The sequence below is a fragment of the Chinchilla lanigera genome, unplaced genomic scaffold (assembly GCF_000276665.1).
Source record: "Chinchilla lanigera isolate Chin_1 unplaced genomic scaffold, ChiLan1.0 scaffold00046, whole genome shotgun sequence".
Taxonomy (NCBI): Eukaryota; Metazoa; Chordata; class Mammalia; order Rodentia; family Chinchillidae; genus Chinchilla; species Chinchilla lanigera.
This window is the reverse complement of record NW_004955447.1, coordinates 9,738,744-9,762,512: the sequence shown is the minus strand read 5'-3', so window position 1 is coordinate 9,762,512 and position 23,769 is coordinate 9,738,744. Positions and strand designations below refer to the sequence as shown.

Genomic DNA, 23,769 nt, shown 5'->3' with positions numbered 1-23,769 from the left:
GAGTGTGATGTTGGGAGGTGAAGCCTGGTGGAACAAGGTGGGTCACTGGGGGTTTTGCCTAGAAGGGCGTATCTCCTTTCTTCTCCTTTCATCCCTAACTGCTTCCTGCCTGCCCTCCCATGAGCAAACATCCTCTGCCATGCCACCCAGCAGACTACTGACTCAAACCTGTACAAACTGTATGCTACAATAGTCTCCTCCTTTAACTTGTGCATGTTGCATATTTTGTCCCAGCAAGGAGAAAGTAGTGAAGGCATATGGAAAAAGGGGAACATATTGTAGCAATTTGTTATGAGGTGATAGAACATCAATACAATGTACAAAATTCATTCATCTAATGTTGTGAAGTGTTTTCTGTGTGCAAGGCACAGTGGATACTGAAAGTTGTATAAAGCACACACATAACTGTTTTTTAGAATCTCTACCCTCAAGAAACTATAGCTGCAATAACTGTACTGTGTTGTTACCCTACTCCCCTTTGGTTTGTGAGGTCAGAAGCTTTAGCCTTTGTTAAGCATCTTCAGTCAATTAAGACATGACAGCCATAGCAGCAGCATTTTCTGAATTCTGACATAGACTGAGCATAGAAAATAGTTTCAAATAAAAAAATTCATTTGAAGATATTTTTAGAATATATAAAAATGATAACCAAAAGATGTATTTATGATAATTTAAAATCTAGTTGCATTTTAAAAAGTTAGCTCCTAATGTACAATATCTCTGAAATTTCCTTGAATTAAAAAATCATTATTTATTACTAGTAATAAGTCTTATTGTCTTGGGAATTAAAATAAAATTATTCCTAAGTGGAGGGAATTAAAACTATATAAATTCAAGACTAATTGACTCTATGAGAAAAATATGCTTTGGAATCCAATCATAAATGTCTTTAAGAAAAGATGTCTAAATTAAATTTAAAGTCATAGAATATTAAATAAGTATGTTCTCATCATGAGCCTAATTTGTGCTTCTTAACGCTTCCATGTTGGCTTTCATTTAAATTTGTTTGTATGCTGTCAAAATCAGTTAAACCAAATGGGTCATTCTTACATTGTGGAGAATGTCAATTTAAATTCCAGAGGAAACTTTGAATTTTTATATTGCTGTTATTTCAAATGTTGGGCTTTCAGGTAAGACCTATAAATAACATTTTCTTATTATATTACTCTCAAAATAAAACATTGTTGTAGGAAATACCCCCACCCCCAGATATATTCAGACTGTGGCATACTCTTTCTTTGTCCTGTTAATTTTTTTTTTATTTAGTAAAGAAGAATTGTCTTGGGTTCCACATAAAATATATAAAATAGTTAATGCATGTACCTAACACATTTCTTTTATCTTTAGTATATTTATATAAAAAGGGCAATAGAAATGTTGGGCTGCAGTTTGAATATGCCTGCTATATAATATTAAACATCAGTGGACTCAGATTATTTACAAAATGAAATAACCTGAAATGTAGAAAAAAATCAAAGTACCATATGAAATTGGAAATGAGAAATGAAAAATTCTGAAGTGATATTGTATAATTATGGCTACATTCAATGCAATACCTTAAAATTATTGAGACAGAGCTAATTTCTTGTGAACAGAATAGCAAATTTAAATTTTTCTCTCCTTTACAACTTAAACTTTTCTATCTGTTCCTACTTGGTGCATCTTTAGAGTTTAAAAAAATAAATCAGGTTTTAGGGGATGTTTCACTTTAGTGAAAAAAAAAATGCTTCCTTTAACCACTGAGAGTAAATTATTTTCCCACTTTCCTTACTTGATTTATATTAAAAATTCACAGCAAAATAAGAGAGATAAAAATCATCTTACTGTAGAAAAATGACCCATCATACATTTTTGCTTATTCTATCTATCTATCCATCTATGGGTATGACTTACTAGAATCTAGCTCCTGCCCTCCTTCTGCTGATTCTGTCCGTCGTACTAGAATACCTGCTGGGTTTCATTTTCTCTATTAGTGGATCTGTTTGACAAGAGTGTAGTTTTCTCAGTAACACTCATGGAGAGCCTTTTGACTCAACAATAACACGTCATAACATCTTTGGGTTTTGGTACCATTGAGAGATTTCATTTGCAATCCTCTCTCCTACTAGTATTGTCTGTAGTCCCTGTTAAGGTATCACACAGGATAGCATGAAAGAAAGGTCAATAAGGAAGAACTAATGTGAACAACCTTTGCCTTTTAGTACATTTGCATTTGGAAGACACTATGTTTCTACTTTTGAATATGTGAGAAGCAAAGTATTTTGGATGCTACTTGATATTTCATCATCTTACAGAATTTTTATGTTTTTCTTTGTTGCCTTTCTTATCATTAGGAAGGTTTCTGCATGGGTCCAACAGTTACTATGTTTTGCTTGTTAAATCAATAAATTCCTGGTACAATAGATATTGTGAAAAGGAAAGAAAGTGCTCAGAAGGAAAGAATGACTGGGATGACAGAAAAGAGGAAAGAAAGAAGGGAAAAATATGTATACCTGTATACACAAAATAGCTAAGATAATTGTAGTACTAATTTCTATTACTTTATTGAAAGGAACAGTTAATGTTTAATTGTTTGATCACTCTTACCTGCATATGTTTTTTTTTATCTGAGTAACTAATTTGAAGATAACTATATGTAATACAACAATTGTTAATTTCCTATCACCTTGTCTGAAATTCTGTATTTTTTTGTTTTTTTTTCCATGTTGGTTTGTTTATGTCTCTGTTTGTTAATATGTTTTGATTCTTTTACCTTTAAAATGAAAGAATCAATAAATTCCTCTATTTAAAAAAAGAATAACATTACAGTGTCAGTAATGAATCATTATTGCATAAAGGACTTAGAGAAAATGAAGAGGTAAACTCTCTAAAGAAACTTTTGCAAACCACTTGTATGTGTATTCTATTTATGCAAATGGTGGGTTTACATGATATAGCAACTTTTACCAAAATGGATCACTAGGCACTTAACAAATGTGTCCATTATACCCAGGAGTGTATTGTTTCTTCACTCTGAAGTTGTTTTCATGATAAAATGTTACATCTACTTAATAAACCTTGCAGTGGATTATCTAGGCAAGAAATATAAAGGAATGCACAATTTGTTTGAGACAATTAAATTGTATGAGAGTGGTTCATTAAGCAGCACATCTCTGGAACGTGCGGATCTGTGCAGTCTGTGAGTAGGTTTAGTGTACAAAAATAACTGCTTTCTCTTGGATCGCATCTGCTCTTGTAATCATTAATTGACAAATATACTCACGACAGCTCTCCTGTCTCATGCAAAATTCTCTCACTTAGCCATTCTCAATCAGAATTCAGAACTTCCTTTAACACAGTCATTGTAATTTTGTTCTCATCAGACCATCATTGTTTTTGGTTATATATTTGTGTTCTATCCATTATATTTTATAAAATTCAGCTTTCCTAAAATCAGTCTTTGCTCCTCTGACCTGCCTATTAGGAATACCCTCTCCTTTTCACTCATTTTCATGAAAAAATTAACCCAAATTTCTTTACCTGTGTCAAATGCAGAAATTTACATCGTGGGTGGGTCTTCAAACAGAGATGAGTTTGTAATGAAAACTAATCTTGCATTGTTGGCTGTGTGGCTATCTGTTGATGGCAAATGGGATCAGGAGTAGAAGCTGAGCGTATGTGAAAGATCAGCGGTATTCAAGGGAGGATGATTTGTTTAGGAGATTAGGAAAAAAATAAATAAATAAATACATCTACCTAGCTGAAAAGAATATTCATACTACAGAAGTTACGAAAGTGCTTTGGAATTTCAGCTAGTAAAATGAGTAATTAACTGAACTTTCAGAAATAGGCCCCAGGAGTACTCCTGCTTGAGTATGTCCAGGTGATAATGGAGAACTAAGCAGAATCCCAGTCACTGAGGACTAACCGTGTTCCAGGCCCAAAGGGATAAAAAGTTGGACAGGGAGCATCACTCCCTCTTAGGTAATTGGCACATTTGAGTTATAGAAAGAAAATTCACTCCCTTGATAATTTTTGTGAAGTTGACTTTATTTAAGGAACAGCAAAGAGGGTAGCTATAGAGATATGTGATTCTTAACTGCTGCATCAGCTTGAGTAAGATATGCCCAAAGATTGGATCAGCTGAACTGATTTACTAAAGACAGAAGACTGAGCCTGAGTGTGAGTAGAACCAGTTACCAGGGTTGTGGCCTGGCTGGATGAAAAAGGGGAGCGAAGAAGGAAGGCTCACTTCTGTTTCTCCGAGGAGCTCCGGTCTTTGCCTTTGCGGTGGAGGCCAGCGCAGACTCTTCAGCCTCCCGATGTTGACTCCCACAGGACTCAACAGGGAGCCCAGGCCTTTGAGGCTCAGATCTCCAGGGCAACGGTGGCCTCTGGCACACTTCCACACCTGAGTCTGCAGGTGGCCCTCGTAAGCTCACCTCATGAATCCTTACATATTTATACAATTCATATTAATCTGTTTCTCTATGAGTACTGATACAAGGTCACTGCAACAGGCCTTTCAGTGAGATCAAATTTAAGTCAAACTCGAAAAGGCCAAGGGTGGGTTTATAACCACGGAACAGGATGGAGGAGGGTTATGGATGGAAAAACGTCAAGGATAAAGGGTTCCTGGCTATACAGTGCGGTTGGATTATGCGATGCAAAAGAGGGATGAGGATGTCTAAAGAGGTCAGTTACTAAAGGACTCAGCAGGATTCTTGTTCAAACTGGATCCCTCAAGGACAGAGATGGAAGCCCAAGGTCAGATCTAGTTAAGCAGAGGACTCAGGGAAAACTGACAAAAGCTAGGGTCAAAAGAGAGTCTGCCTTTGAGGTTATACGGTTAATTGCAATGATAAAGAAGAAGAAAAGGCATTCTTTATGGTTTGTGGTCACACAGAATAAAAGCCTAGTACTGAGAATTAGACAAGGGAAAGAAAATAGTAATCGCATTTCAAGATAATTTATAGTATGTGACTTTAAATATATTTTGATAGCAAGGCAGACAAACGTTTAAATCTGAGCTTGGGACCTTCTACAAGGCAGAGCAATAAACAAAATTCTCTCAAGGCAGGTACATGCCTTTTTTATATCTTTCTGACTTTAAAAATTAATTGGCTTTTAAAGTGTGGCATTGGATATATCTCCTTACTGGAGTGGTTGAAAGGGATGATTTAAGGATAACTTGAAATTACAAAGGCCTTCACAAATTAAGTTAATTCTCCTTCACAATAGCCTTTGTAGGTAGAAAAATATTGCCCCCTTATAAATGGCTGCTAAAATTGAGATGTGGTTAAAATAAATAAGTTAGTATAGAAAAAAAAATCAGGATTATTAACTTAGTATTAGGTTTGTGGCCTAATGTTAAAATTTTTTCTTCCCCATCGATGGTCATTTTCTTCGCTGATGTGGATTTGTTAGGGCAGGTAACTTTTGTATCATCATGAACAGCATTAGGATTTCATACTGAAATATTTCTAATCACACTTTCCAGTTCAGTGACTCTATGAATAGCTTCAAATCAGGCCAGCCATGCATGGTGGATGCCTGTAGTCCCAGCACACAGGGGGCTGAGGTAAAGGACTGCCATGCGTATAAAGCCAACATGGGTGGCATAGTGAGTTGAAGACTGACTGCCTAGACTATGTAGGGAGACCCAGGCTCAAAAATGAAGTTTCAAGTCATACATTTTCTCTTCTAGTCATATGTGAAACATAGACAAAGGAGAGAGGTAGGAGACAAAGCAGAGCAGTTCCTTTGAATTTATTTTTTAAGATTCTAGTCTCAAAAATGGAAACAATACAGTTTCTTATTGAACTTTACACTTTACTTTCTTTTTAAAATTCTTTTTAGCTCCAGTTTATTTTCTTTTTTTTTTTGCATTTTTTTAAGCTATACCAAAATTTGTCATGAGTTCTATGCACTAGGTATTGCTTTTAGCTTGTAGTTCTTTTAATTAAAATTTGATTATAAGAGGTTGATTTTATACATAAGCTATGTTTTGCATTTTTGTTTTTCTTTCTCATTTTTTTAAAATTCAAAAGTAATTTTAAAGGAGCTTTTTTGTGCTCTAACTTCAAGAATTTCATATACGCTTATTAGGAAGAATTAATAGGGAGAATTTCTTACCTGACTTATTTGTTATTATGCAAGCAGTCTTACAAAGGACAATATTCTTCCAACATATCAGAAAGGACCCTTTTGAATTTAACCTGGTCTCTGTGATCCAGGAATAGTGAAAGTTGAAAAACGCACCTCAGTTTATGGTGTCTCTTCTATCTTTGATTTTTTTAAACTTTCTAGAAGTCCAGTGAGACCCTCTAAATTTCTTTTTTTTTTCTAGTTTCATAAATGATTAGCAGAACTACTTGTCCCCATAGACCAATAGGAACAAAATTCATGTTAACCAAAGTTTTGTTAAAATTCTCTCCTTTCCTCAGGCACTTAAAATTGAAATAACATCAGCCTGTACTTTCCTTTCCCAAGAACAATCTGGCCTAGGGGTAGAACATTTTCTGATTTACTGTCTTCCTTTCATTCCACTACATCACCTCTTTTAACTTATTTTATTTCATTTTATCAAGAAAGGCTCTTTTCTCTGTACCTTGTGAGGAGCTCACAGATCTCATGGTCAGAGCTTTCTTGCTATTGCAATAACTTCTGTACATCCCATGCCAAAAGCATCTTTCTTGTTTTTGTAATCACTCTTTCTAATAAAATTCCTATTGCCTAGTGACTTCATACTTCACCACAAAGTCGGTTACATCACCGAGCTGAGTCTGAGAGGTTCCCTAAGCTCAGACAAGAATTTAACCTATTCTTTTGAAACAGGTTTCCTGACTCCCATTGAGGCAGGAGATTAGGGTATGGTAAACTGGCTGGGGGGGTAGGCATGATCTGTTAGTTTAAAAAATTCCTGCACACATGTGCAAACAGTTATTATTAACAGCCCTGATTACAGACTTCAAGGAGAACTTGAGCAATTAAGGGTAGGATGACCTAGACTTGACATCATCCTAAGGAATATTAGTAGTCTTAATTTTCCCTCAGAAAATTATACCCATCTAATCATAAATCCAACTACCGTCCATATATTTGAAATCATTCTTGACTCTTGTGTCTTTCTTTCTCTCTGAATTCAGTTTGTCATCCAATTATGTAAATTGTTCCTCCAAATGTAACCCAAATCCTTGTAATTCACCCAGGCTTTACTCTGTTCCACCACTGTACATTATCAGTGAACTTGTAATTGGTTCTCTTTGTTCTACTAGTCCTCACAAATTCAGCCATGTTATTCATCTTTAGTCTTCTGATTAAAGGTCACCAGTGTAGTCTGCAGGCTGTTATCATGACATGGTTATTGACAACCTCTTCCCTCATATTACATTTAGTTTTTCTATATTTTTCCTGTAGAAAATAACTTCAAAATTTCACACCAAATTACACATGAACTTAATTTGTTCCTTGATTCTGGGGGAGATGACCAAGTTTATGTTCTTGTGGCCACAGTTGTGTTTAACACAACTTAATACAGAGTTCGCCAGCAGAAGAAAACTTTGCTGAATGCTTCTGTTGACAAACAATTCAACTAAACCATTTGTGAACTAAGGTATTACTGTATTATTATCTATCTGAGGCATTAGAGTGTCACTGAAACCCACCGGTGAATTTCCAGGGGTGCATATAATTTATCCTGTGTGCCAACAGTGGGCAGAGTACTCATATGCCGACAATGACAACATACTGCTGATCAGATCCCCGATACCTGTAAGGGGAATGACAGGGAATAAGGAAAGACAAGAGACAATATTCAAGGTACAAGGGGACCAGGAGGAATCTGCCTCTAGTGGACAGGCACAAAAATCTCTGCAGTTGACCCCATTTTATCAGCAAGCAAGGATCCCAGGAGAGGGGGTAGTGTACTTTTTATCCAATAGCAACTACCCTAAGTGGGGAACAATTGAATGGGGAGTAAGTTCTTCTGCATATCAATATGCCTGCATTCTTTGGAGTGTCCTCAGCAGATTTTATCTTGTCTTAGGAATGCTGTGCTTCTGAGCTTTCTTTGCATAGCCAGGAAGATGGGCTCTCCACATACTTCTCTGTTCCTAAGGCATGGTCACACAGGCCTAAGACCGTGGCACTCCAGTCACATATGCTGGTCCCCAGCATAGTAAATTATTACTCCATATTTCCTGGTCCCCAACATTATACAATGCCAGTGGCAGGCTTTCATTGATGTTTAGCACCAATGTTTGCGAGGTAATAACAGCAGAAATGTAACTCCAGACCTTTAGATTTCAAATATGCTAAGTTTGTGGTCCCACAGCATTGAGCAATGAAGTCATGAACCAAAGGAAGAAGTTAAGAGAGTTTTATTGGAAATAAATAGAGAAGAATAACTTCTCAGTTTTAGGAAGGGCCATAAATGAGTGGCCACTGACAGCCTTGGTCAGGGATATTTATACAGGAAAGTCACAATGTTGGTACAATATGAATCAAACTACAATCATCCTACATGGTCACAAATATAACCACTTAACTAATTTTGACCCCATCGGGAAATGAGTCATGCAGCAAGGGTACATGGAAGTAACAAAAGCATTTGGGAAGGGACGGCTGCAGATGCTCTGCTTATCCACTTGGGTATCTGATGCTTCATTGGACTTACTGGATCAGGTGGTTCTAATTACATAATTCCAAGTTACTGTTTATTTTTTAGGGAAGCATGTTGGCCTGGTCACTGCATCTTTGTCTTGAGGCCTGGCTTTCAGATACACCTCCAGCTACAATTCTGATGTGTTTTTTTTTTTTTTTTTTTCTGCTATCCATGAGGGACCAGTCCCTGTCTGACTGTATATTAATTTCCATCTAATTTAGCTGCCTATAATACTCCTCACTCTGAAGAAGTACTTCTACCTGCCCTTAGGGAGAATGAGTGAAGTTTCAATATAGCTGCTTCAAGGCGAGATGGGTTGGTATAGGGGAGACTACAGACTGGAGCCTTCCTTCTCCAGAAAGCTAATCTCAGGGGCCTTGAGTATATATGATGTTGGGATTTAGCAGTTGTGAATTCCCTTTAGAAGGTTGATCTATTGGACCACAGGAAAAGAAGTGTGGCACATTTCTTCTTGGTTCTATCTGCATGAGCATTTGGAGTTGGCCTTTAGGAGAGAATAATGAAATTTTCCCAAGAGATCAAAGCACGTATGACCAAAGCCTGAGCACTAGAGTGGACAGACAGATTGAAGAAAGAAGCTCAGTCTTGACACTGCTCTGAAGAGACTGGAATAGGCTTGTAACCAGCTAGGTCCTAGACCTGCCTGCTCAAAGTGGTCATCTATGACTTTGAAATTTTGTTGTTTGAAGGTTATTTTTTCATTTGGTGTGAATCATTTGTCTAAAGACAATAAATTTCCATTATTAGTGTACAAGTCCCTCCAGTCTCAGCTGGATGAAGATGAAGAGCACTGCAGTTCTGGAGGACAATCTCAACTAAGGGACTGAAAGACTCTTGCTGAGCTTTCGTAGCTTTCACAGTGGCTATCTAGCTTCATTGAGCAACGATATTGACCAATTATAGGTTGAACTTGAGACTACCAGTAGGGGGCAGTGTAGAGATTGGAGCCCTCGTTCTACAACTACTCTTTATTACTACCGTAATACTTTTTTGTACGTCTTTGGTTATACTTTTCTGCCGGGTATCTAAAACCAAATTAAAGTGAGACCTATGTTAATCAAAATTAACCTCTTGATACACATCAAGGTCAGTTGAGGTTCTTCAAGAGTTACTTTGGGAACCATGTGCAGAGCCTCTGAGGTCCTCTGTCAGTGTCAGTTGCCAGAATGGGTCATCATCTTGCTGGACCACATGGCTTCTGATAGAACATGGTGTGTGAGCATTGGCCAGAAGTATATATGAGAAGGATATGCTGAAATAGGGGATTTTGGGGCCACACGCCCAAAACCTCCAGGAATGCATAAAGTTTAAAAGACACACAGTAGGGTCACAAGTTCATGTAGAATGCAAACATACTGCCTTAAGGAATATAAGCACTATCCCTTGTGCTCCCTATAATCTGATCTATTGCCTAGGTTGGCCCTAAGGTCAGTCATGTAGCAGACCACCCTGTCTCTTCCCTACTTGTCCTCTGTCCCCCACATGAATTCTTGCGCAGATATCCCTCTCTTGTCCTTTATCCTTGCTTCCTAGTTCTATCAATAAAAAGCCACTGAAGCTTCAGTTTGGGGCTGGTTTTTTTCCCTGAGATTCTCTCATACTGAGGAGTCTTGGTTAAGGAACCCCATGTGGGCTCTCTTGGAGATTAAACTGAAGATGAACACTGAGTAATATCTCATCCTTTGCCCTGTGCCATAGTTGTAAGCTGTAACAATTGGTGCCCTTGTGTCTTGGTTATTTTTCTCTCGTTGCTGAGACAAAATACCCAACTCCCAAAATGAAGGAAGGAAAGGTTTATTTAGCTTACAGTTTGTGGAGGTTTCAGTCCATTCTTGGCTGGCTCCGCTGCAGAAGGTAGCAAAGCAACAAGAGGAAAGCGGGGAATGGTGGCAAGCTTTTTTCCCTGCCTTACTTTGTAAACAGGCTACCCCCACCTAAGGGGTGTGTAGCTCTCACATAACCTCCATGCCCTCCTCTTCCACAGGCTCAGGATGTATACAAAGTAAGCACCCTGGCTTCCTGCTGAGTCACTTAGCCAAACCTCTACACTCCCCAAGTTGACACAATGTATCAACCATAACACCTTGTGTGAGAGTTTTTTCAAAGTCACCAAGCAAGGCAAGAAACTATGAAGTGAAAAAATAGGAAGCTACAATTCATTGTGGAGCACCAACCTTCCAAAGCCTAGAAAAAGAACAAGGATGCATCTGGCTCTTCATCCTGGGCAGGGGACGCAGGCAGCTGCAGGAATAGCCTGGTACATCTCAGGGAGCTCACAGGTTCGGTTTATCAGCGCAGAGGTTTTCAGCTGTCCAATTGCTAAGTGAGTGGTGGCAGTTCATTTGTTTTTCTCTTTCCTCTTTTAGTTTCATTCAGACTGTAGGGTCAAACTTCATCCAAATAGGAAAGGCAATTCAAGCAACATTTCCACCGTCTCTTAAAATATCTGGATGTGATGTTTCTGAACCCAACATACTAAATTATTGATACTTATTTGACTCCAATACCTGTGGTTTCCTCCATGTCCTTCCATGGAGAACCCCCTGGAGGGGGAGGTCTGGGAGGATATAGGCTGCAAATTGAGACAGTCATTAGGTCATTAACTGTGTACCTTGTTACCTGGCATCTTTGCAGGTTCAATATTCAATCCATTCAAATAAAAGCAGTTCCTTTAATAAAACTTTCTCTTCCTCCCTCAGCTCCTCTTTTCCTCCCTCAGAAACCCCTTTTCCACCTCCAGCTGCTTTGGGGACCAAGAGAGGTGGCGGGGAAGGGTGCTCCAAAATTATAAGACCTTATACCAATGGGACTTTCCTTATTGAAAAAAGGGAAAAAATAAATCAATAAACAGAGAAAGCTAAAGACAAAAACAGTCAAGCGAGTACCTTATACTGCACAGGGACAAATTTGTCAGGAGAATGAACTTCCACCAGTATTTTTCACAAAGGCTCAAACACACACATATGTGAGCTTAAACCTATAAAGTTTAAAGGGGCCGCTCTAATCTGTCCTTTAATTTTCTTTCTCTGTCTCTTAGAAAGTTAGAGCATAGTCCTTCAAGTTCTTTCCTAGTTTTCTCCTTGGCAATGCAGTTGGAGTCACTTATAGCTTTTTTCTTTGCAGGCATGTTTTGCTAAGGACTAGAGAGCCACCTTTGAAAAGCTTTGGTCTTGGTTGTCTTTCTGCCCTTGACATGGCTAGGATTTGTTTCTCATGCTCCCAGGAAATTCTTTTCCCTGTGGCCGCCAGATTCCAAAACCAAGTTTCCAAAATGATAAAATTTCCCCTCCTTAAAAAAAAAAAAAAAAAATTTCCCCTCCTTGCAACCCTTGCAGAGTGAAGCTGGCCTTCACTTCTCTCTGCGCCATATTCTTAAAAATTTGGTGTAGATTTACTCTTCAAAGTCTCAAAGAATGAATGCAAAAGTTTCAGTCCAAACTTATCAGCTTTTTAGCCCTCAGGCAGAACTGGAAATTAACTCCTTTCACTTCCCTCTCTCTTCTGGAATGCTGCACCAAGGGGAAACAGAGGGTTTTTTACAGCAGAGATAAGTTTATTGACAGAAAAAAATTCCCAGAGATGCTTATGAATTGATTAACATTTGTAAATGGAAACAGGTTTATTCCAATAAGATAAACCATCAGCCTATGTCCCTTCTTGTGCAAATGGATGTTTTCTTGCTCACTCTTATTACAAAAGCTCTGTGTTCCTTGTGAATCTATAGGAAAAGTTCTGACTAGTCTATTTATCCTTACAGCCTTAAAACTGTTAAGGGTTATTGCAGTTTAATTTGGCCAGTATGTCTAAGAGTGCACTCTGATTGAAAATGGTTGTTTTTGTATTTATGTTTGTCCATCTGTCTGTTTAATGTACATTAATAACTGGTTAAAACATCTGTAACTGCTCTGTTTAAGAAAATATTTTTTTGAGTTCCATGATTTCATTTTCTTTTTACTTCTTTTTGAGATTTCCGTAAAATGATCATTTATATGGGTTTTCAAGGTAACCAAACCCCTTTAAAACATTAACAGATAGCTACATGGTGTGCCTGCCTGTCATCCCAGCCCTTGGGAAGCTGAGGCAGCAGTATTACCATGAGTTCAAGGCCATCCTGAACTACACAGCAAGACTCTTAACCTCTCCCGTAAAAAGAAACCCTGTATCTCACAACATTGTGAGATAAAGTCTAACAGGCTTGAGGTTAAAGCCTTAAAGTTTGATAATATAAAGTTTGCATATGATTTAGGTTAATATGTGTATTTTTGCGTGTTAACATTTAAGTATATATTATATTTCATAAGTTCTATTTAATTGGCTTATAGATAAATGAACACTGAAGACATTATCTGAAATCCTTGCATAGGGACAAGGAACAAAACAATAGGATAAAGGCTTCATTGAAATTTAGTAAAAATTAGTAACACAGCTTTAATCTCTGCAGCCAGACTCAAGTAATTAGAAAGCCAGCTAAACTCTAGCAATGTGAAAGGCAAAGGCAAAGAATAAGGGAGAACCTCAGAAAGACAGGTTCCTAGAGAGGGGCACCAGTTACAGCAGTCATTCCCCTGACTCCTTCCATCCAAACTGCCCAAACCACAAAATGGCTATTTTATCTCAGACCAAAATTGATAAAGAAATTTTATCAGTACCCTCAAGGCAGATGTTGGCTGGCTTGGTGTACATCAAAAAGCGCTTTGGAAGGATAGTAGGCTCAGCTGTGGGGCTGATTGCCTTTCTCTGTGCTTCATTCCAATTCCATTTAGTCATTCTGCATCTTGGGAGGAGGTCCAGTGCCTTCTCCATGTGCTTTTCATACAGATCTGGATGGAGAAATTCCTGTTCTCCACAGCTGACATCAGGTCCAACTACATAAATGTCAGATGTAGGCTCACAATATTACATTAGAGCATCTCAATGATATTGTCCAGTAGTTCAACCCTATGAACTAGTACCCTGGTCTCAACCTTCACATTTGGATATTTATAGTTATTGAAATAATTTCCTTTTGGCTCTTTCTTGAAGTCAGGTATGCATGGTTAAAGATTAAAAGATAGCCTACAGGGCCACAAGTCCATGTAGGATCAAAGCATACTGCCTTCAGGACTGCATGTTCTGGTCTGTTCTCTCCATACTCTGATTTATTACTTAGACTGGTCCTGAGGGCAATCATAGAGGAGACCATTTTGTCCTTTCCTTGTCCTTTCCATGTCCTCTACATGAGTTTCTAAGCAGATGTCCTTCTTTTGTCCTTTATCTTTGCTTCTTGGCTCTAGCAATGAAAAGCCAAAAGTCAGATCAGGACTATTTTTCTTGATAATCTCTCACACTGAATGGTCTCAGTTAAGGCAGCCCTTTTGAAAACTCATGGAGTTTAAACTGGGCATGGACTCTGAATAATCTCTTATCCATGGTTGTAAACTGTAACAGCATGGGAGATATTTCTCTCTCTGGTGATCCTCTTCTTTAGCCCATAGTACATTTGATGACTCTTGTCCTCTGGTATGAGGAGGACTAACAACGACTCACCAGAGTTGTAGGGACAAGGGACAAATAGAAAATGTCCTCTCATGTCCCAGGTCCTTGTTGACCTTGGGTGGCCAGAGCAAAAATATTGGCTATTTCCTTAGTCCAGTTTTCTTTCCTAGGTTTGGTCTTCAAACTTCAGTTTTTCAACACCCAGAAGATCAGTTACATCAGCATTGCAGTGGGAACAGTAGGCTTACTTTTATGATCTTATCCACATGAGAATATGTATTATCTATTCTTGTATATTATCTACTTTGCATGTATTAAATTTACACAGTCTTTATAAACCTAACTTTAAAGCTTAGACTCACAACATGTTAAAGGACAGATTGGAGATGCTTATATTTTTATTGTAAAGAGAAAAGAAAAAAACCAAAATAATGAAAACAAAGACAAAAACAAAAAAAACACAAAAACAATAAAAGCAATCCTGAATTTCAAAAAATGATGATGGGAAATTCACAATGGTTGTTGTATTACATACAGTTATCTTCAAAGTAGTTGCTCAGATTACCATATATAGACATGCAAGATTGACCAAATAATTATACATTGACTATTCCTTTCCATAAACCAATGGAAATTAGTAGTACAAGTATCCTAACTACTTTGTGTGTATATATATATATATATATATTCTCTTCCTTCTTTCTTTCTTTTCTCCATTCCCTTATCCCAGTTATTCTTTCCTTTTGAGCAGTTTCTTTCCTTTTCTCAATATCTAATGTATCCTTCAGATTTTATTTACTCTTCAAGGTTCTTACACTAGGGAGACAATATGATGTTTACACATGCAGGTCTCATTTATTACAATTATGAGTATGGTCTCTAATTGCATCTATTTGAATAGAAGTGGTGATAGTGGACATCCTTGTCTTGTTCCTGATTTTAAAGTGAATGATTTTAGCTTTTTGTCCATTTAGTATGATGTTAGCTGTTCGTTTGTCAGAGATGGTTTTCATCAGATTGAGGTAAAGTCTATCTATTCTGACAATTGGAAGAGATTTTATCATGAATGAGTGTTGGACTTTATCAAAAGCTTTGTCTGCATCTATTGAGATGATCATGTGATTCTTATGTTTGATTCTGTTGATATGGTATTTTACACTTATTGGTTTGCATATATTGAACCATCCCTCCATTCTTAGGATGACCCCACTTTGTCGTGCTATATAATCTTCATAATTTGTTGTGTTCTATTAGCTAGTATTTTATTGAGGATTTTTGTGTCTATGTTCATTAGGGAGATTGGCCTGTGGTTCTCCTTTTTGGTTAGGCCTTTCTTTGGTTTTGATATCAGGGTAATACTTGTCTTGAGGAATGAGCAAGGGAGAATTGCTTCCCTTTCTATTTGATTAACAATTTTGAGAAGTATTGGTATTAAATATCCTCTAAATATCTGTAGAATTCACCTATGAATACATGAGGAGTTGGGCTTTTCTTTGTTGGTAAGATGTTTATTACATTTTCAGTTTATTGACTGATATTGGGTTATTCATGATTTTTTTATCTTCTTGATTTGGCTTTGGTAATTCATATGCATCTAGGAATTTGTCCATTTCTTCTGTGTTTTCTATCTTATGACAGTAAAGATTTTCAAAGTAAATAGTGATGATCTTCTGAATTTTGCAGAATGTATAGTGATTTCATCCTTTTAATTCCTTATTGCCTGAATTTGACTTTTTTTTTTCTTTTTTTGGTGAAGGATGGCTAAGAGTTTATCAATTTTATTTATTGTTTCAAAGAACCAACTCTTGAACTCATTAATTCTTTGTATTTTTTAATCTGAATTTTGTTAATTTCTGCTCTGATCTTTATAATTTCCTCTCTTCTTTGGGCTTTGGGCTTGACTTACTCTTCTTTTTCTAGAAGCTAGAGGTACAGCATAAAGTTGTTCATTTGTGCTACTTCTGTCTTCTTGATGTGAGAATTCACCACTATGAATTTCCCTCCCTTGAAGACTGCTTTCACTGTGTCTCACAGGTTCCAGTAATTTGTCTGTACATTTTTATTTGATTGTAAATATTTTTTAACTTCTGTAATTTCATCTGTGACCCATCAGTTGATCAAGAAGGTTTTATTCAATTTCCATGAGTTTATGGATTTTTTTTGCAATTTCTTTTGTTTTTAAATTCCAACCTCACTGCACTATGATCTGATGGTTTGCATGGGATGATTTGAATTCCTTTGCATTTACTTAAGCATGTTCTATGAGCTAATACATGGTCTATTTTAGAGAACGTCCCATGTGCAGCTGAGAAGAATGTGTATTCTAATTTTGTGGGTGGAACACTCTGTAAAGGTCTACTAAGTTCATTTGTTCACAAGTTTGGTTCAGTTCAGTTATTTCTTTGCTGATTTTTTTGCCTACCTGATCCATTTGTTTGTTATAATGGGGTGTTAAAGTCCCCCACTGCAATTATTTTGTAGGTTATTTGATTTTTCATGTCTGTTAAAATTTGTCTTATATAGTTGGATGCTTCTACATTTTGTGAATACATATTTATGATTGTTATTTCTTCCTCTTGCAGTTTTCCCCTAACAAATATGTACTGACATTTTTTATCTCTTTTGATCATTCTTGGTTTGAAGTTCACATTGTCTGTAAATAGTACAGCTACTCCTTCTTTTCTCTTGTTTGCTGCTTCATGGAGTCTTGTATTACATCCTTTCAATTTCAGTCTATGAATTTACTTTTGAGGTAAATATGTTTCTTGTATACAGTATATTGTTGGATTTTGTTTCTTGAGCCATTCTGCCAGTCTGGTTCTTTTGATTGGTGAATTGAGACTATTTATATTAATGGTGATTACTGATAAGTACTGGCTTTTCTTTGTCATGTTATTTTCCTGCAGTTGTTTCCCTACATTTTCCCCTCTGTTTAATTGCTTGCCCTCCTTGGTGTTGCCTTTCTATTGTTGTTCTTGGAGTTGTGGTCATTTTTATTTCTTTTTAGAATATCCTCAGTACTCTCTGTGGGGTTGGTTTGGTGGTCATGAATTTCTTCAGTTTTTCTTTGTCATGGAAGTATATTATTTCTCTATTAAAAAGATAATTTTGCAGGGTACCTCAATCTGGGTTGGAGGTTGTTTTCTTTCAGAAACTGAAATACTTCACTCCAAACTCTTCTTGATTTGATGGTTTTTGTTGAGAAATCTGCCATGATTCTGATAGGTTTTCCTTCATAGGTGATCTGTTTCTTTTCTGTAACAACTTTTAATATTCTGTTCTTTGGTTGAATTTCTCGGATCTTGATTATTATGTGTCTGGGCTTAAATTTATTTTGCTTATGGCTAATTGGAGTTCTATATGTCTCACTCTATGTATGCCACATTCTTTTCCCATGCTTGGAAAACTTTCTGCTATTACTTCTGCAAATAGTCTTTGTGCGCCATTTGTGTTGCCTCCTGGTTTTTGTTGACACCTATCAGTCTTATATATATTTTTTTACCTCATCTTGCAGCTGTTGAGTTGTTATTTCCTGGTTCTTTTTTATTTTTAAGAGATCTTTCCTATTGTGATTGATAATTGCAATGCTGCCTTCAAGGTCTGAAGGTCTATCTTCAGTTCCATTTAAGCAGTTTGGCAGCTTTCAATGGAATTTTTAATTTCCTGAATATATTTCTCAGTCTGTTTCATGCATTCTAATTCTTTCATATATTGTTCATTCAAGGTTTGCATCATGTTTCTGTGCTCCTCTTTTTTTATCTATGTCTTCTTTTGACATGCTGAGTAATTCTTTCATTATGATTTTTATTTCTTTTTTTATCTGAGAGACTATTTCCAGTCTGATGTCTTCTCTAGCCTGATGTAGTTATTTTTTTTTTTTTACTTTAATTGTTATCATTTTAGAAATTTCAGGTGTATGACTTCTAATTTCTCCCATGTTGATGTTTCCTTGACTTGTTCTGGCTGGGGTGGATGTTTGAGATTACATTTTGCTCTTTTGTCTTGTCATTTTGGAAGCTTCCAAGTTTCTCCAAGACTCGGAGTAGCTCCTATAATGGTGATAGGAGGTGGAGAACAGAGCCTTGCCTCTCCTGGGAAGTTAACCTAAGGTCCCTGTGTTCCCCAGGATGCAGAGTCTCCTGGCTATCTTTAAAGAGTATGACCCTGTCCATGTTTCTGTGCCTGCCCTTGAAAAATGGAGATAAACTAAACAGGTACAACTGAGCCAGGGATTAGAAAACCAAGTAAAGAGTTTTTGCCTCATGAGAGAATTATTTTCTCAAAGTGATCAGTGTATAGGCTTAGTATACACTATGCCTTAAGGAGACCTATATCCCCTGAATTTTTTTCAACAAGCCTACTCTTGTGATGCTGAGCCTCAGAGACAAGCTACGTGACACATAGGGGACAGGCATTAGAGCATGAGGGCTTAGCTTTGTAATTTTAGTTTTGTACACTAGTTATATCAAATCAATAACAAAAGCTATTGCACTGATTTACATTTTTTATTAACTATATTAGAAACAAAGGAATAAAATTATAGGTAACTTACTCTGTGTGTCCAGTGATTTCAAGGGAATTCTCTAACATATTGTCCATAATCTCATCAGATTTTTTAAGTCCTGGAAATGGACGTTTACTTTAAGATCTAGCCAGCCTTTTCAATTACATAAAGATGGCAAATATTTACTAATATATAAATAAAAATGTGGGGGTGTTTTTCTGAGGAAATATTTCTTCCATTTGCCTGGCATAGAAGATGTTTTGGATGAGACTGTTGTATACCCAAGATAAAAATTGGCAAAGAAGGACTGTTACCAGGGTGCTTATTGTAGGGAATTCTTTGCCCCTAAAGGAATATGCAAACTTGAAACATCAAAGGTATTTTAAAATGTTATATAAGTGAAACTCAGGAAACAATTTTAGCTCTAAAAATAAGAAGCACAGTGGGAAAGTATCAAGGAGTATGGAGAGACATATTTTAAAATAGGCAAGGTCATTGAGGATAAAATAGACCAAATGATAGGCTAAGAATATACATTTACCTATTCATTTAAAAAAATACTTTCTTTGAGATAAGTGACATCTCCCTATTAAAAAAAAGTAAGAAAGAAATCTCTGCTCTTTCTACAGCTCAACTTCCTTTCTGTTTTCTTAGTGGTATTCATAAGTTCAGTGATCTACCAATTGTAACTAGGTTGACTTAGGTCAGAGAAAACTTCTAGTAAAGAAAAGGCATGACCATGTGGAAGGTCCACAAAGGCTGAATCCAAGGATGTATTGAAAGGCACCTTGATAACCTTCAGGTGTGAGGTCAATAAGAGAGATATTTAAGCTAAGTATTCACCGAGGAATCAGACATATGTAAGTGGTTAAAAAATCAAATAGATCTGAAGGGAGTTTAAGAAGCTAATCTTGACATGTCAAGTCATTTTTAGGTTCCTTTCTGTATTTCATCAACTTAGAGATAGACATTTGACTAGGACCATAAGGGAAGACACACAGAATGTAAAATTAAATAAAAAATACCCAGGCTGGACAGTAACAGATGATGTCCAATCCAGTTAGTTGAACATTTAAAACTACAATAATTAAAATTTAAAAATAAAATTTAATGTCTTTGTCCAGTGTCAAAGAGAATGACAAAAAAAAGGGAAGAAAAAAATAAAAGTACACTTAGGAAAGAAGTATAAGGACAATCTTAGAAAATTACAGTGTTAAAAACTACTTAGCCTGCTGCAAAAAGTAGGGAAGTAACAGAGGAAAATAGAACACTAAGGGACTATCTTATTAGAGCTGAAACATGAATTGTCAAAATGAAACATTTTTGCTGTTATTGAAATATTAACAGTTACTCAAAGCTTAAAAAGAGGAGAAATTGTTAGAAGGCTAATTTCTGTCAGGGAGGCATGTACTTGTAGTCCTAGTTATTCAGGGGTTGAGGCAGGAGGATTGCTGGAGTCTTGGAGATTTATACCAGCTTATGCAACAAAGCAAGATTCTTCTAAAAGTTAAAAGCATGATTTTAAAGGTGAAATTATGACCCTGGCTCTCTTTGGAGTTTCAGGGTTATCTTTCAGAAGAATCAGATGTGATTTTGATTCAAGATTCTTTCTCAAATCATTTTCCAGCAAAGGGAAAAAATATGTCATTGTGAAAAAACTTTCCTTCAGGTTAAACATGGCTCAGCAATTTTCAGACAAAAAAATTGCAAGTATCTTAAAAGACTACTTGGGAAAACAGAGAATTTCATGTAAGACTGCAGACCATGGGTATCACCAGTGCAGACAGGGACAACTTGCATATAAATGTGTTATTTAAATGTCACTTTCTAGGGAAGGAGGCAGAAAGGATAGGTTAAACCTCTTTCACTTTTGTGCCCTAATCCTGATATCTGATAAATGAGGCGGCATAATGAACCTTCTTCTATCAATTGATCTTCACAGATTGTGAGCTCCATCATTCTGAGAGGCTAACTGGCACCCAGCTAGGGCATAACAAAACCTTTTCCTCCTCTATTATCATGGTATATTGTGGCCTGAACTGTCCTTCAGATAACAGGAATTTCTAGAAACAATAATGTGGTGAATGGACAACACCAAAAATATAATCCTATGAATGGATAATTGGGCATTTCTTTTGTTTTCTAAATGTTATGGGTGTGAGGCTATAATATAATAGTATAAACAATAAATGATAATAACAATAATGTTATTCATCAGTTTGTGAATATGCCAGGCACTATTATTTTAAGATTTTCATCTATAATTTCAAATATAATTAGATTTAGGGTTCATTTGATTCAACTTTAAAGTCTAAAAAATTTTGGTCATTAGGGTAAAACTATTCAAGAAATAACTTCAGGAGATTCTTGTGGTTAGGAGTGAGTAAAATAAGAAATTGAGGTAATTTTGGACTTTCCTGAAATTTTATAAATTTTGAATGAAAATACATTTGGACTTTAATTTCTTGTTGGTTTTTCACAGGAGGCAGAAGTTAATAACATTTAAATCTTGTATGTTTTAATATTAGTTTATTTGGAGGTAATTTCTTCTAAGGAATCTATTACCAAATTCCTAACAGACTATATCTATCCTTGCAACAAAATAGGATACTTAGGGTAAGAATTATTCTAAGGAACTATTTTATTTTACTTTACTTTACTTTACTTTATTTGCCTGTGGGGAAGTGTGCAGTTGGAATTAGTTTTATGTAATATTTTGATTGAATCAAATATTTTCTTGAAGCAAAAGCTAAACTTATGCCCTGTGATGCCGAGGTGATATGCAAAGAAAACTGTATTTTGTATAGGGCAATTGTGTTAAGAAGAGGGAGTATGACTAGCTTGAGAGAATAATAGTTTTCTCCACCCAGGGGTACAGCTTTTAATTATTAAGAGTTAATTGATAAGACCTGTAGGTTAGAACAAAATCTAAAAAGCAATAAAGTGTAACTTATTTCACTGTATATCATCTTCTCTGGGAATCATCTGCTCCAATCCCTGGAACAGAATGACATTTTAAACTTCATTTTTATTTTTGTTTCAGCCTTCCAACTATTCACTTGCTTCTTGCCTGAAGTAGTTTAAGAAACAACAAATCAATGAACAAAATTGTTGAAAATGAGTCTCAGTTATGGGTGATTTGAGCTTTGTAAGTTCTTATTTTTGAAACTTTTTATGCTTATTTATTTTAAGATTTCCCTTAATTTTATATTTATGTAATTTTAAGCCAATTGCATGTCTATATGACTATTTTTAACATTAACTACTTGGGTCAATTTCAATGATGAATGGTAGAATGTTAGCTGAGAAACACTGAATTGTATAACACTGTTTGGCGTAATTGATAATTTTAACCATAGTCTACTGGTTAGAACACTTCAGTGGTGTTTTACTTGGTGAAAAGCGTAGGCACAATATGACAGTTTGCCAAAAATGCATAAAATTTACTTAGCATACGATTTAAAATTTTAAACATCAAAGTTTTACCATCAGTAATATGTGGATGTGCATTTGTATGTGTTGGTATTCTTATTACTTTATATTAAATATTATAATTTTGATAAGAAAGACATAAATTTATTTTTAAAATAAAATATACTACAAAAGGCAATAGGTTTGGGAGATTTGGGTGATTTATATATAAAAATGATAATCCATTATAAACCAATTATTCCTGTTGTGCTGGGTTGGCCACATTTTAATTTGATATAAAATTAGGTATAAAAAACACTTGGTTTGCAGCATTTAATTCCCTCTTGTTGGACATCTAATTGTACTCACCAATTAAACTCACATTATTAAATATTGAAGCTATCTCAAATTATTTTCAGTTAACTTGCTCAGCAATTGCAGCTTTTGCTTGCTTTTCAATTAAAATTTTAAAATTTAAATGATTATAACTGAAATTTATGTATTCTTACACTCTCATTCTAAAGTATGAAATTTTACCATATTTAATTTTGATTACACTTTCACAATTTAACCATCAGCATCACTGATAATGAATATTGATTGAAATAATAATGATATATTTGTGACCAAGTCAATGGTTCTTCTGTAAAAGTACTTGTTTTCTCACCACCGTAAGACCAGACTTCTGGTCAACAAAACTATAAGGTAATATGTTTTTTGTTGATTTTACTACTAAATATGTGGCAATTTGTTTTAATCACAAACAGAAACCAACACAAGATGTGTGTCAGAGGGTTATGCTAGGCTGATGGTTGAGGAGATTTAAAGATCATATATTCTCAATTTCCACCTTCTGAGGGTAAGATGTGAAAGATCTTGAAGGGGACTGGTAAATATTCTCAAGAGTTTCACGTTGACTCCAGAGTACAGGCGTGCTTGATGGGTACTGGCCAAAGGCACAGCAAGAGTGAAAAGGATGGTGCAATCTGACTATCTAGAAGAGTGGTGTTGAAGCTATGACACTTGTGTCATTGTGTTTTCCTTTGAAGACCAAAGATGTTAAGGTACAGTTGTTATTTCTAAAAGAAAACCTCAGTATTCTGGTTTAATTGCAATGTTGGCACCTTGTGCCAAATAAGTAGGGTTGCAGCGTGGCATTTGGTTCCTGAAAGGTTTGTTATCACTAGTTTAGAGGAAGGAGTCTGGGTCTAGGGCAGTTGCTAATTGAATATGTCAGTAAATATTTATTTGCAATTCACATGATAAATGGTTCTAAAGACTACTTGATGAAAATTGCTTGAGGAAATTAAGAAAATCCTAATAATCTGTGTAGAAGTTGAGCAGCTATCACTGTAGTACTTGCCCAGGCTAATACAGGAAAATACAAAAGTTAACAATTTAAAATAATATATCCAGTGTATTTTCCTACAACCTCACATATTTTTCCTTTCTCTCTTCACATTCTAAAGAACTATTATTTCATAGTACTACATTAAAAATACTACTTGGCATGTAAAGGCAAGAAAACTACAGAAAATGTAAAATGGTGTTTAAAACACACAGATTTGGTGGTGAAAGAAATACAAAACTTTATAGCAATTTTGAAGCTCAGAACACATATTTAGAGCCAAATAAAAAATTCCAGATACAGCTTGCATAATCTAGATCCTGTTCCTCCTACGAAAGCACTTCTTACAACTTACTCCTCACTCCT

The 23,769-nt window shown here is 35.9% G+C and overlaps 1 protein-coding gene across 1 annotated transcript in view; it reads right to left on the bottom strand.

Annotated features, from left to right (window-relative positions):
• The window catches only part of LOC102004867 (DCN1-like protein 1), a 70,917-nt gene that overhangs the window by 31,106 nt on the left and 16,042 nt on the right, over positions 1-23,769 (bottom strand). Inside the window, 1 exon segment of the mRNA XM_013518479.1 lies at positions 4,232-4,431. Within this exon segment, the coding sequence (XP_013373933.1) occupies positions 4,232-4,431 (200 nt within the window).